Raw genomic sequence first — 12,128 nt, 5'->3', positions numbered from 1 at the left:
TTCTTATTTGAAGTTTATTTGGGGGGTCAGAATTTGACTTGCTTCTGTATTATTTCACTTTTCAAAAGAATCCGCCAGGAAAGATTAAAATTCATGGTCTTCAAATGAGAAATCAAGTCTTACTTTATTCAAAAGAAAATGTTGGAAGCCCATTTAGAAATGATTTAATATTGAAGTTCCTATAGTGTTGGTTATAAATTCAACCTTGACATTTCTCAAAATTATACAAAGAAGTGGTAGAGTAGAGCTGGGAGTTCATTGGGGCTTGTAGATTTTGCAGGAATTTTTTTTTTTTAATGTGTTAAAACAAATTTTATTTACAATAACAGGCAGCAGCGGGATTTGGCCTGGGGATGGAGCAAAGTGACCCCCTGCTGTAGAGCAAGGTGAGTGAGTCACGCCCTTGACAACACATTCTTAGAAGTCATGCTAGTTAGGGGCAAGTTCTGTTTCTTCCACCAACGTCTTCAAGCCTCAGAATCCTTTTCTATCAAACGGGGCTAATAATAGAATACACCATACCTCAGAATTAAGTGAGGCTGTGCAAAAGGTGCTTAATTCTGTGCCTGAAATATAGCAACAGACAATAAATCCATCTAACAATAAATTCTTATGAAGAAGTTATTACAATAAATTCAGTGACAAGCAATGATGGCAATGGAAATAAAAATGGAGAAGCAGATGTAATTAAGAGATTTGAGAAGTAAAATTGGCAGTTCCTGGTGACTAAAGCATGTGTTAATGATAGTGATATCCTTGGACCATTAGTTGTTCAGCTTTGAATACCCTCCCCAATTTCTCTGCTTATTCTTTTTTTTTTTTTTTTTTTTTTTTTAGTATTTATTGATCATTCTTGGGTGTTTCTTGGAGAGGGGGATGTGGCAGGGTCATAGGATAATAGTGGAGAGAAGATCAGCAGATAAACACGTGAACAAAGGTCTCTGGTTTTCCTAGGCAGAGGTCCCTGCGGCCTTCCGCAGTGTTTGTGTCCCTGGGTACTTGAGATTAGGGAGTGGTGATGACTCTTAACGAGCATGCTGCCTTCAAGCATCTGTTTAACAAAGCACATCTTGCACAGCCCTTAATCCGTTTAACCCTGAGTTGACAAAGCACATGTTTCAGAGAGCACGGGGTTGGGGGTAAGGTTATAGAGTAACAGCATCCCAAGGCAGAAGAATTTTTCTTAGTACAGAACAAAATGGAGTCTCCTATTTCTACTTCTTTCTACACAGACACGGTAACAATCTGATCTCTCTTTCTTTTCCCCACATTTCCCCCTTTTCTATTCGACAAAACCGCCATCGGCATCATGGCCGGTTCTCGATGGTCGTGGATGTTTTATTTCCCAGAGAACCAAACCTTAGCACTGTGCACGCCACACCTGAGGGCGGATTCTCCCAGGCCAGCCCAAGTCAGGGCAGGGCTGGAAAACTAGGGGCTTGTTGCCCAGCGAACCGCCACAACAGAGAGCGGACTCGATCCTGCGCTCCGGCCCGGCTGACCTGCCTGCGTCCAGCCCCGCGCCCTGGGCCTGCCTGGGTCTGGATCTGGGTCCGAGTCTGGGTCTGGCCCTGCGCTCAGGGCCCGCGGAGGAGACTATGGACCCCGCCGGGCGCGCCCGGGGCCAAGGGGCCACGGCAGGGGGGCTGCTGCTCCGGGCTGCTGCGGCCGCCAAGGGTCTCAGGGAAGACCTGTGGGGCGCGGCCGCTCTGCCTTGGAGGAGCCTGTCCCGGATCCCGAAGCGGGAGGGTCTTGGAGAGGAGGACACAGCAGTTGCCGGACACGAGCTCCGTGAGTCCCGGGACGAGGTCTCAGAAAATCAGGCTGCGGGGCGGGCTGGGTCGAAGGGACTTGAGAAGGTACCCAGAGCAGCACCTCCGGACGCTGCAGGAGGGAAACTGGCGCGGCGACTAAGCCCTGGGACCCCGAGTCCCAGCCTGCACCGCTGCACTCCTTGTTGGCTGGTTTTCAGCTTTGGAATCCACCCCCACCATGTACTGTGGGTGGAAGGACAGTATTATTCTTCCGAATTAAGGAGGAGGCTTTTAAAAATAATGATTAAGTCCTTTTGCAAATAAGAGTTTCATGTGCTCTTATCTCCTATATCGTGACTCATGCTCCGATTTATTGTCTGACTTTAAATAAGTCAGTCACTTAATCTTTCTGCACTTAAGTTTTTAAAGCATGGAGTGGATCATCTATGCCTTGGGAATAATGTGTAGCATAAACCGAGGCAGCTGTTAAGCAGTTCCAAAGCTGAAAGCGATTTAAGTCTGCCCCCGCCCCCGCCGCCTTCCGCCCCGCATGTAGGGTCTTGTTGCTCTGTTGCACAGGTTGGAAGGCAGTAGTGCAATCACAGACCTCCTCAGGCACAGGTGATCCTTCCACCTCAGCCTTCCCAGTACTCAAGCCTCTTAACGGGGCACACCATCCAAGCCTACTGGCTGGGACGGCCTTATTTCCTAAACCAGGCTTGGAAGCTATACACCAGTTCATCAATATAGTGTTCATTCAGTCATTCCAGAACTATTTTCAAGGGCTTAACTATTTGCTAGGCATGTTCTAGATGTAGGGTTGGAGAGAACAAGACAACCCCTGTTCTGGTGGAACATTCTGTTGTGGTGGAGGGGTGATAGACAATAAAATAAGTAAGCAAATAAATGAATAAGATAATTTAAGGTAAGTGCAGTGAAGGCCATGAGACAGAGTAATGTGGTTGGAGTCAGGCTGCCTGGGACAATTCTATAACTTATAAAGCATGAGCAAGTGGTATAACTTTTGAAGATCTCAGTTTCCTCATCTGTAAAATGGAGGAATCATGCCTACATCGACAGATTATTTGTTTTATATAAACCCTAGGGCATTCTAATAGTTGGAGATCAAGCAAAGGAAAAAGAGCCAGTAGAAAAGACTAGAAAGTGAAAGTTGGTTTACCAGACCTCTAGAGAAGAACATGTTACATGGAGTGTGTGTTCCTCTGTGTCATAGTTGCCAAGAGCTCAATGCACATGACGGAGGTATGATGACTGGGTTTTGGCAAGGCGGAGTGACCTCAACAAGAGCAGTTTCAGTAGAGGGGTGGGAAAGATGTCTGATTAGCATGGGTTGAGACAAGACTGTGAGATGAAGAAATGGAGACAGCAATTATAGAATACTTAAGTTTGGGGTAATGGAAAGTTGAAAAATGCAGCAGCAGTTGGAAAGGAAGCTGGGGTCAAGGGAGGGTTTTTTACGCATAGGGTATTATGGCATCTCAGTATTTTTTGAGGGGAGTGATCCACTGGAGAGAGATTAAGTGATCTAGAGGAAAGAAGAGATAATTTCCAGGAGATTGACATATGAAACACTTGAAAAGATAAAAGGGGATGGGATCCAGAGCCCAAGTGTAGAGGTTGGCCTTTCCTAGGTACAGGGATGCTTCATCCTGCATATATAAATGAAGGTAGGTTGGTAGACTCACCTAGGTGGGAAGATGTGGGAATTCGTGTCCTATTACTTCTGTTTTCACTATGAGGCAACGGTATTAACTGAGAATTAGGTGATGGTAGTGGGAGGAAGTAAATTAGGTAGATTAGTAAATTCAGATATTTGAGGAGAAAGGAAAGGATATGACATGTTGAAGAAGGGAAGACTAGGGAAATGTAGAGGCTAGCTAGTCGTGCTGAGATTAGTGGGGAAGAATTTAAGAGACCTGTTAACATGTGTATCAGTCAGGACAAAGTAAGCTTTTCCTGCAGCAATAAATGACTCCTACATCTGAGTGACTGGACTTAAAAACGATCTATTCCTGACTGGGTGTGGTGGCTCACACCTATAATCCCAGCATTTTGGGAGGCCAGGTGAGAGGATCACTTGAGACCAGGAATTCAAGACCAGCCTGGACCACGTAACGAGACCCTGTCTTTACATTTAAAAGAAAGATCTATTTCTTGTTCGTGTAGCATGTCCAAAATAAGTTGGCGAGGGTCTCTCATCTTCTTAGTCTCTCAGGAACCCAGGTGTCAAGGATCATAAAGGGGTTGAGATTTTACCCTACTTGTAATCTCACAAGTTAGCTTGCTAGGTGATAGAGATGCTGGCAGAAGACACTTTTGGATCAGAGATGATGAATTTCATTACTCATAGCAGTAGCAGTAGCCAGAGTGTTAGCATTTGTGTCAGTTCTCCAAGCCCCAATTCCCACAGGGAGATATAAAGATGCCAAATGACACCTGCACACACAGTGGGTTGTGTTACAGAAAAATCCTGCGCTTAGGGAACCCAAATCTTTTTTTTTTTTTTTTTTTGAGACGGAGTCTCGCTCTGTCACCCAGCCTGGAGTGCAGTGGCGCGATCTCCACTCACTGCAAGCTCCGCCTCCCGGGTTCACGCCATTCTCCTGCTTCAGCCTCCCGAGTAGCTGGGACTACAGGCGCCCGCCACCACGCCCGGCTAATTTTTTTTTTTGTATTTTTAGTAGAGACGGGGTTTCACCATGTTAGCCAGGATGGTCTCGATCTCCTGACCTCGTGATCCGCCCGCCTCGGCCTCCCAAAGTGCTGGGATTACAGGCGTGAGCCACCGCGCCCGGCCGGAACCCAAATCTTTTGTAATAGTCAGTAAGCATGCCTTACCATTGCTTTCTTCCAAGGCTGCAAGCAAACCTGCCCTTTGCTCCAGAGGAAGATATTATCTCTGTCTGTCAAGGCTTTTCACTATACAAACATCCTTGAAAAGATAGTAAAGAGCAAAGCCAGTCAGTGCTTTGTAAGATGTGCAGAAATGTGAGAGACCCAGGGAGAATTGTGTCCCAATACCAAGTTGATGGAGGTACCACCATCTTGTAACCCCTTCCTTTAAACACATGGCTTCCAGTGTTGATAAGGCAGGGAAAAGAGACCTAGAGGGTGACACAGGCTTTTCACTGACTCAGCCCCAAAGTGACATGCCATCACTTCTGCTTTCAGTCCATTGGATACACCTCATCTAACTGTCCAGGCTGGGTTATGGGCTTACACATGTGACCAGGTAGAAGAGAAGAAGCAGATATTGATGAACACTAGCAATGTCTACCACAGTATGGCTGTGTGTTTTTCTCCAGTACCATTTAGCTGTTCAGGTACAGAAACAAAGCAAGTAGCAGTTGGATTTAATCTCAGAATTAGGATTCTGACCAACTAGTCTAATGGAGGAAAAGAATGGTGAGGGAGGTAAGTGCATAGAAGTGATTTCATAGGTGGACCATGTGCTATGGTCTGAATGTGCAAAATAAATTTCTGTTTTTTTAAAATTACTCAGTGTCAGGTATTTTGTTATGGCAGCAAAAACAGACTGGCACCATGGAATCTAAACATGGTAAGGAGGGAAGTAAGGACATAGAGATGAAGAATATGAAAAAGGGCTAGAACTGTGGACTGGAGGACTTCATAAGGTTGCAGAATTTCTGGACTTGGAGAACTAGAGCAGCTGAGCTGAATGGATGAGAAGTTGTGGTCAAAGAATAGGATTCTGGAAGTCAAGATTTCAGAGGTAGTGCAGTTTGAGGGATGATTAGTTCAGGAATGTGTCTCTGAAATTTGATGGCTAAGGTCAGATCTGGGGAAGATTATTAGAGGTGACAGAGTCAGGGAACTAAGAGGCCAAGGTGTTGGATTAATCATCTGTGAGGAGGTTGAAGTCACCTAGAATGGTGACAAGAGTAGGGGTAGGAACGAAGAGAAGGATCCAGGTAAAGAAAGAATGAACATGTGAATCTGCATGAGTCTGCTCAGGCTGCCACGACAAAGTACAGCAGACTGGATGGCTCAAACCACAGACACTTATTTTCTCACAGTTCTGGAGGCTACAAGTCCAACATCAAGATGTTGGAAAAGTTCAGTTCTTCTTAGGCCTCTCTCCTTGGCTTATAGATGGCCACCTTCTCCCTGCCTTCACCTGGTCTTCCCTCTGTGTGTGTGTGTGTGTGTGTGTGTGTCCTAATCTCTCTTCTTATAGGGACACCAATCATTATCAGATTGGAGTCCATTCATATGACCTCATTTTACCTTAATTACCTCTTTAAAGGCCCTATCTCCAAATATAGTCAACATTCTGAGGTACTTGGGGTTAGGACTTCAACATAGGAATTTTGGAGGGACACAATTCAGCCCATAACAATATTTCCCAAGAAGATACTCCTTGGTTGGTCCTTGATTGGACTTGGCAGTATCCTGAAAGGTCTTTGCTTCGGCAAAAACTTGGGGAACATTGAATGTTATGATGGTACCATTTAAAGAACAAGGAAACCCTTAGGAAACTAATCCACAACACATCTACAGAAACCTCTCTTACGGTCCTTTGTGTTTGGAGATGGTATGTTATTGACTCCTACTTAACCTCAATTCTGGTCTTATCCCCTTATGTTGGGCTGTCCTCTGAGAGCCCTCTACTCCCCTACATAACAAAAAACTCAATAAACCCTGGAATCTTCTCTGTGATAGTTAATAAAGCCTACCATATGAATGTGTATATGTGTGTGAAATGTGATGTTTATAGTAGATGTCAATCTACTTCTATGTGTTTTTATATAAATGAGAATAAAACATTTTAATCCCCTTTACCTTTGTGTCTGTATGTGATGGGCTGCATTTTGAAATTTTCGTGCAGGCCTGGCGTCTGTATAGAGTTCTGAAGACAACAGTTTTATCTCTGTAAGCTGTAGGAGCATTTGGACTCCTCCCTGCCTAATCTTGTACAAGGTTTTTTACAAACAATGCCCCCTGGGAAGTCCATGGCCACCTTCTGACCTTCTAAGCCAGATACCAGGTTACTGACTTCAGGGTGGTCCTCATGAATAATGTTTTGTTTGGGGCCAGGAACATTTTTAAGGATGTGAAAGCGCTTGCAGCATGAGGAGAAAATGAAATCTTGATACTACAGTTTTGTAAGATATTGAAGCAAAGTTCCCATGTCTTAAATAAAACAGCAAAATGTGAAAGACTCAAAGCTGTTGTTACAAGGTTTGCCCTATGAAATATGCTTTCTCTTTGGCCTCCTTAAATTCCCTCAGTCATGCTTGCTTTGCTTTCTTTCAGTACTCCCAAATGAGAGAAGCTTTCAGAATGCTGCTAAAAGCAATAATTTGGATCTTATGGAGAAGCTGTTTGAAAAGAAGGTTAACATTAATGCTGTGAACAATGTGAGTAGAAGTCATAAATATGATAAGTGACTTCTCCAGTAATGGCTTGGATTTACACAGGACATCTGAAATAATAATAAAAATAAAAATCATGGTGCTGGCTGAGATAAGGGAGAGCTGCTTTGTTGGTAATCCTGGGGTGTTTAAGCTAAAAGGTGGAGTCAAACAGTGGAAGAGGCTCTGGGTGTTTTAATTCCTCTTCCAAGAAGGGGAGTGCACAGAATCTTCATGCCTATCTGTTCAAAGTCTGTGGGTGGGCAGTAAAGCCAGCTGTCAGGGTTGCAGGCCCGGACTTCGTTCTGGATTGTCGCCTGTGGATCAGTTTGGCCTCACACATTCTGGAAAGGCAGAACATTTTTTTGCTATACAATCTGGGTTGTTTTCTTGCCAATGATGTCCTTTGTGGTTCTGTTTTTCCAAATTTAAAAATCTAAAGAGGCATGTGGATTTTCATTGTACTGGTTTTGAAATGTAGTGCGCCTCCCTCTTGGGCAATGAGGCCTTATCTAAAACCTGGCTCTTACTTGTTCTTTAAGTGCCTGGGTTTTAGCGGAGGGAAAGTCCACTGCCATAAATTTGGATTCTTTACTGCTTGCTTTTGTGAGGATTTCCTGATAGTCCTTTGAGGCCAGGTTTATCAAAGTGAAGGTTGGAGGCTGTGTCAATTGCTTAGGACAATTTGTGGAGTGGTTCAAGGTGAGTGTGGCAGAGGTGGATTTAATGGTATACGAAGCATAAGCTTCAGGGCCCTTGCTTGTACAGGCCCCTTGTAAGGCACTGAGAGGGCTCTAGTAATGTGTTCCTATGACTATATGATTTTGTAAAATCTGAAAAAATATAAGGCATTTTAACTGCAATTATTTAAGCTTTCTGACTCTGGCTTTAAGGAAGACTCCCTAAATAGTCTAAACTCAGGTTTCACAAAACCTATGTCTGTCACAGGCAGTAAGGTCGTAGAAACTGAAGCTGCAGAATCTGAAATCATGTCCCACGTGCAGTGGAAGAATGTTGTGCATGTGGCGGTGGTGGGGGGGTGGTGCGGCTTTGTGCTTATGTGTGGGGATAAGTGTGGGAATTGGTATGTCTGTGTGTATAATGTGTGTGTGTGATGTGTTATGGGTGTATATATAGTGCTCATGTTCCATAGATATCCTAGAATAGGAAAGCAGCAACATTTTGTAGCGTAACAATTTTAGGGACAAAAAGAAAAAAAAAGAAAGGAATCAAGAAAGGAAGGAAAGGCAGAAAGGAGAAAGGATGGAAAAGAGGAAAAAGAAAAGAAATAAGCAAGTCTCTTTGAAGGGAATATTTGCATAGTTTCAAAAATATTTATGGATAGATATCTTTGAAGATTATTATGACCATGGAAGGTTAACTGTGGGAGTAAGTGAAGCAATAATCACTTTTCCAAGTAGCAGGAAATAGATTCTCTAGTATACTATTTAAAACATTTAACATTTTTCCATATACAACTTTCTGTTATTTTAAACTTTTTCTTAATATTAAAGTACTTGGGAGAGATACTACAATCTAATATACTTTAACTTGCAGTGCGGCAAGTTATTATAAACTCCTAATGAATTGTATTATACTTTCTAATGACATATGTTTACTGTTTACAGCAAATTGTTGACATGGTTACTTGTAGAGTTCCTTAAAACCAGTGATGATGGAGATTTTAAAAATATAAGTAATTTTATTGAATTATCTTGGGTGCAATTTTGGCTTACATCCTTATTCACAAGTAAAATTAATAGTGGAGCTTATAAGCCCATATTTGACATAGTAGAGCAAAGCTCCAGATTTCAGACAAAGTCATAATAACTCATGGGTTTTTTTGTTTTGTTTTGTTTTGTTTTGTTTTGAGATGGAGTCTTGCGCTGTCACCCAGGCTGGAGTGCAGTGGTGCAATCTCAGCTCACTGCAACCTCCACCTCCTGGGTTCAAGCAATTCTCCTGCCTCAGCCTCCCTAGTAGCTGGGATTACAGACGCACGCCACCACGCCCGGCTAATTTTTGTATTTTTAGTAGTTACAGGGTTTCACCATGTTGGCCAGGCTGGTCTCAAACTCCTGACCTCAGGTGATCCACCCGCCTTGGCCTCCGAAAGTGCTGGGACTACAGGCATGAGCCACCATGCCCAGCCATAACTCATGTTTTGTTGAACTTATTTTATCACTGGTTTAGCTATTGTGAAAGTTTTCAGAATCAAAATGGAGTCACCGATATTAAGAAAACCTTGACAAATAGAGCTGGGGAAGGCCACGAATACAGGGTTCTCATGCTTGTATACCTGATAACAAAAACTACCACAAAAGACTGCAAAACCCACAACCTTGCACAAAAGCCATCACAACCTTACACAGAAAATATTCTGCAAGGACATCTGCCCAGCAACTGCCTGTCTAATCTAAGACTGGCGTCAGCTTGTTGTTGAACTTTGTAGCAAAGGATAAATTATTTCAAAACAATTATGTAATCCTCATTTTTTCCTTTAAAAACCTTTGTCTTCTTTTACTTCCCTAAATACACACATAGTTTTACTATGACATGCATATTCCCGTTGCAATGCTTTATTTGCAAATCAATATATTTTCTTTTGAGAGTCTCCCTTATTATTTAGGTTAATGCTACCAAGAAAATCAAATATTTAAACGGTTCTCATTTTTTTATTATTTGTGTATAACAAAGAATAGTAAAGCCATGCGCAGACATCTTATTTGGGAGCAAAAGCAGTGCCTAGAATATGGGGAATATGACACATATCACTTCCAAGCATAACTTCCATTATCTGAAATGTATTAGACTGTCTCTGGGTATCCCAGGAGCATCGTGTTGACTTTCCTTTGGAGCAAGATAGTCATAGCTTTCTTTCTCTGCCTTCTGTCTTTCTTTCCTTCCTCCTTTCTTCATTCCTTTTATCCCTTGCTCCCTTCCTTCTTCCTTTCAGAAGGAATTTATTTGCTTCAGTAAAATTTACAGTCCAAAAACTTAGAGAAGAACGAACATGAGTGGATTGAATATCTAGGAAAATTTCCGCTATGCATTATTAGTATATTCTAAGCAGAAAAATTTACCATTATTAATGATTGCATAAGGGGGGAATCCAACTTTTACTTTCTAAACAAAACCCATTATATTGCTACAACATAATGCTACAATACAATACAATATAAGCTGAAACAAGAATTTCATCTTGAGGCGTGTCCTTCAGTGGACTGCCAAATTCTCTGATGTTATCTCATAATGAAGGCAGAATTCGGCTGGACACAATTCTCATAACTTTCAAAGGTAAAGGCAAAGAGTGGAGCCAAACAATCAAAATAGAAACACTTGATAGAAAAGTGTGGCCATTCAAGAAACAGGAAACCTAAAATCACTGAATAATGATCAGATGACTAAAAACATAAATTATGCTTCCTCAGATGAACCGCACAGCCCTGCATTTTGCTGTGGGGAGAAATCATTTATCTGCAGTGGATTTCTTGCTTAAACACAAGGCCAGGGTGGATGTTGCTGATAAGGTAAGCTCATCTTGAGTAGAACAAGTTGGAGCATAACCAATGTACAGGGAGAATCTGATCATTCCAGTTAGACATCTTTTCTTCACATACACACAAAATATTTTAATTGGCAGTGTTCGTTTTGGAAAGGTCTCTTCATAGAGAATATACATATATGTGCTCTTTGAATTTGGGGACTAAATGGTTTCCCCTTTACCTATGGGACCTGGGTTTTTGCTTAGTTTCTCATATCGACTTTATGGCCAATAGCATGCATTTGTGGAAGACAGAAGCTAACTGGCCCCAGAGACATCAAATATTGACTTTGCTCTATGAACTCTGATAATAAATAGGCTTATTAAACAGCTCAGGGGTAAGCCCAGGAGCACACACACGACTTTATGCCATCACTTTCTCAGGCTCCATCGTCTCCATGATCAGCTCCCCTGCATTTTCCAGCTCCCCACCCTCTTTTCCTGGTCCTCTGTCTGGAAAGCCAAGGCTGTGGTCTCCCCGCTCTGCTGTGTACTTCCCACAAATAGGTCTGCCTCCAGGACCAAGTGGGGGAGAGTAACGAGAACATTTTGATTCTCCCTCCACGCTGCTTTATGACCACAGTTCCTCTGGTCAGAGAGAAAGATTCCCCTATGTCAGAGTTTAAGGTGCTTGCCCAGCCACTGCTGCTACCCCTACCACTGTCAAGTTGTAGCTTTGGGAGTGGGGCTTGGCTTGGGGGAGGGGGCAGGGCCAGTAGAGAAAAATGAAGCAGAGAATTTCCCCTACCTTCTGTGTTCTATAGGAGCTCCCTTCTCCTCTTTAGACCAGAATGAGAGAGCTTCTCTTGGAAATCTTTCTGACTGTGCCCAGGGCACAGTTCCATGATTTGCACTGCCTTGAGTCCAAGTTGGAAGGTATGGAAGGAAAAGAAAAATCAGGAAAGTCACTGCAGGATTGTCCTTACTTTGAGTTCTGATTTTTTCCCCAGTCCACCTGATACCATTTACAGAGTCCTCAGCTGTTCCATGCATTCTTTTTTTTTTTTTTTAATTTTAATTTAAAATTTGTGTGGGTATATAGTAAGTGTACGTTCCATGCATTCTTTCCAGAGATTTTATTTGTTTTGGTGGCAGAGACAGAGTGGACTGTGCTTACTTCGTTTTAACAAGAACCATAACCCCAAATCTCTAACATACCAAAGTAGAGGGAATCATACAGCAAACACCTATGCATCCATTGCCCATATTAGATTGCATCTTTTCTTTTAAACAGAATATCTGAGGATTGCCATGTTTCTAATATGTTAAATACAGGACTGGTTTGTGTCAGAGTGCAAATCAATTATTCCTGAAATGATGGAGAGATATTTCACCAACTTGTTCTACTTGAGGTTTTTCTAAACATCTATTTGTATTACCTTGTCTCTGAAGCATGACTATTTCTCTTAACTTTGCCTGAAGATTGAAATAATG

General features: G+C 42.5%; 1 protein-coding gene across 7 annotated transcripts in view; it reads left to right on the top strand.

The window, feature by feature from the left end:
• Positions 1 to 1,074: 1,074 nt before the first annotated feature.
• Positions 1,075 to 12,128, top strand: part of ANKDD1B (ankyrin repeat and death domain containing 1B) — a 55,389-nt gene continuing 44,335 nt past the window's right edge. For 2 of the 7 annotated variants that reach the window (XM_063700687.1, XM_063700685.1), the window contains exons 1-3: positions 1,075 to 1,791; positions 7,053 to 7,156; positions 10,582 to 10,680. In XM_063700687.1, coding sequence (XP_063556757.1) covers positions 1,599 to 1,791; positions 7,053 to 7,156; positions 10,582 to 10,680 — 396 coding nt within the window. In that variant the 5' untranslated portion in view covers positions 1,075 to 1,598. Of the gene's footprint in view, positions 1,792 to 7,052; positions 7,853 to 10,581; positions 10,681 to 12,128 lie in introns of those variants that run through there. The other 5 variants (XM_055367807.2, XM_055367803.2, XM_055367802.2 and 2 more) reach the window with 4 other exon arrangements.

Source organism: Gorilla gorilla, chromosome 19, assembly GCF_029281585.2.
Source record: "Gorilla gorilla gorilla isolate KB3781 chromosome 19, NHGRI_mGorGor1-v2.1_pri, whole genome shotgun sequence".
Classification (NCBI taxonomy): Eukaryota; Metazoa; Chordata; class Mammalia; order Primates; family Hominidae; genus Gorilla; species Gorilla gorilla.
The sequence above is the reverse complement of the archived record's forward strand: the minus strand, read 5'-3'. Positions and strand labels throughout refer to the sequence as shown.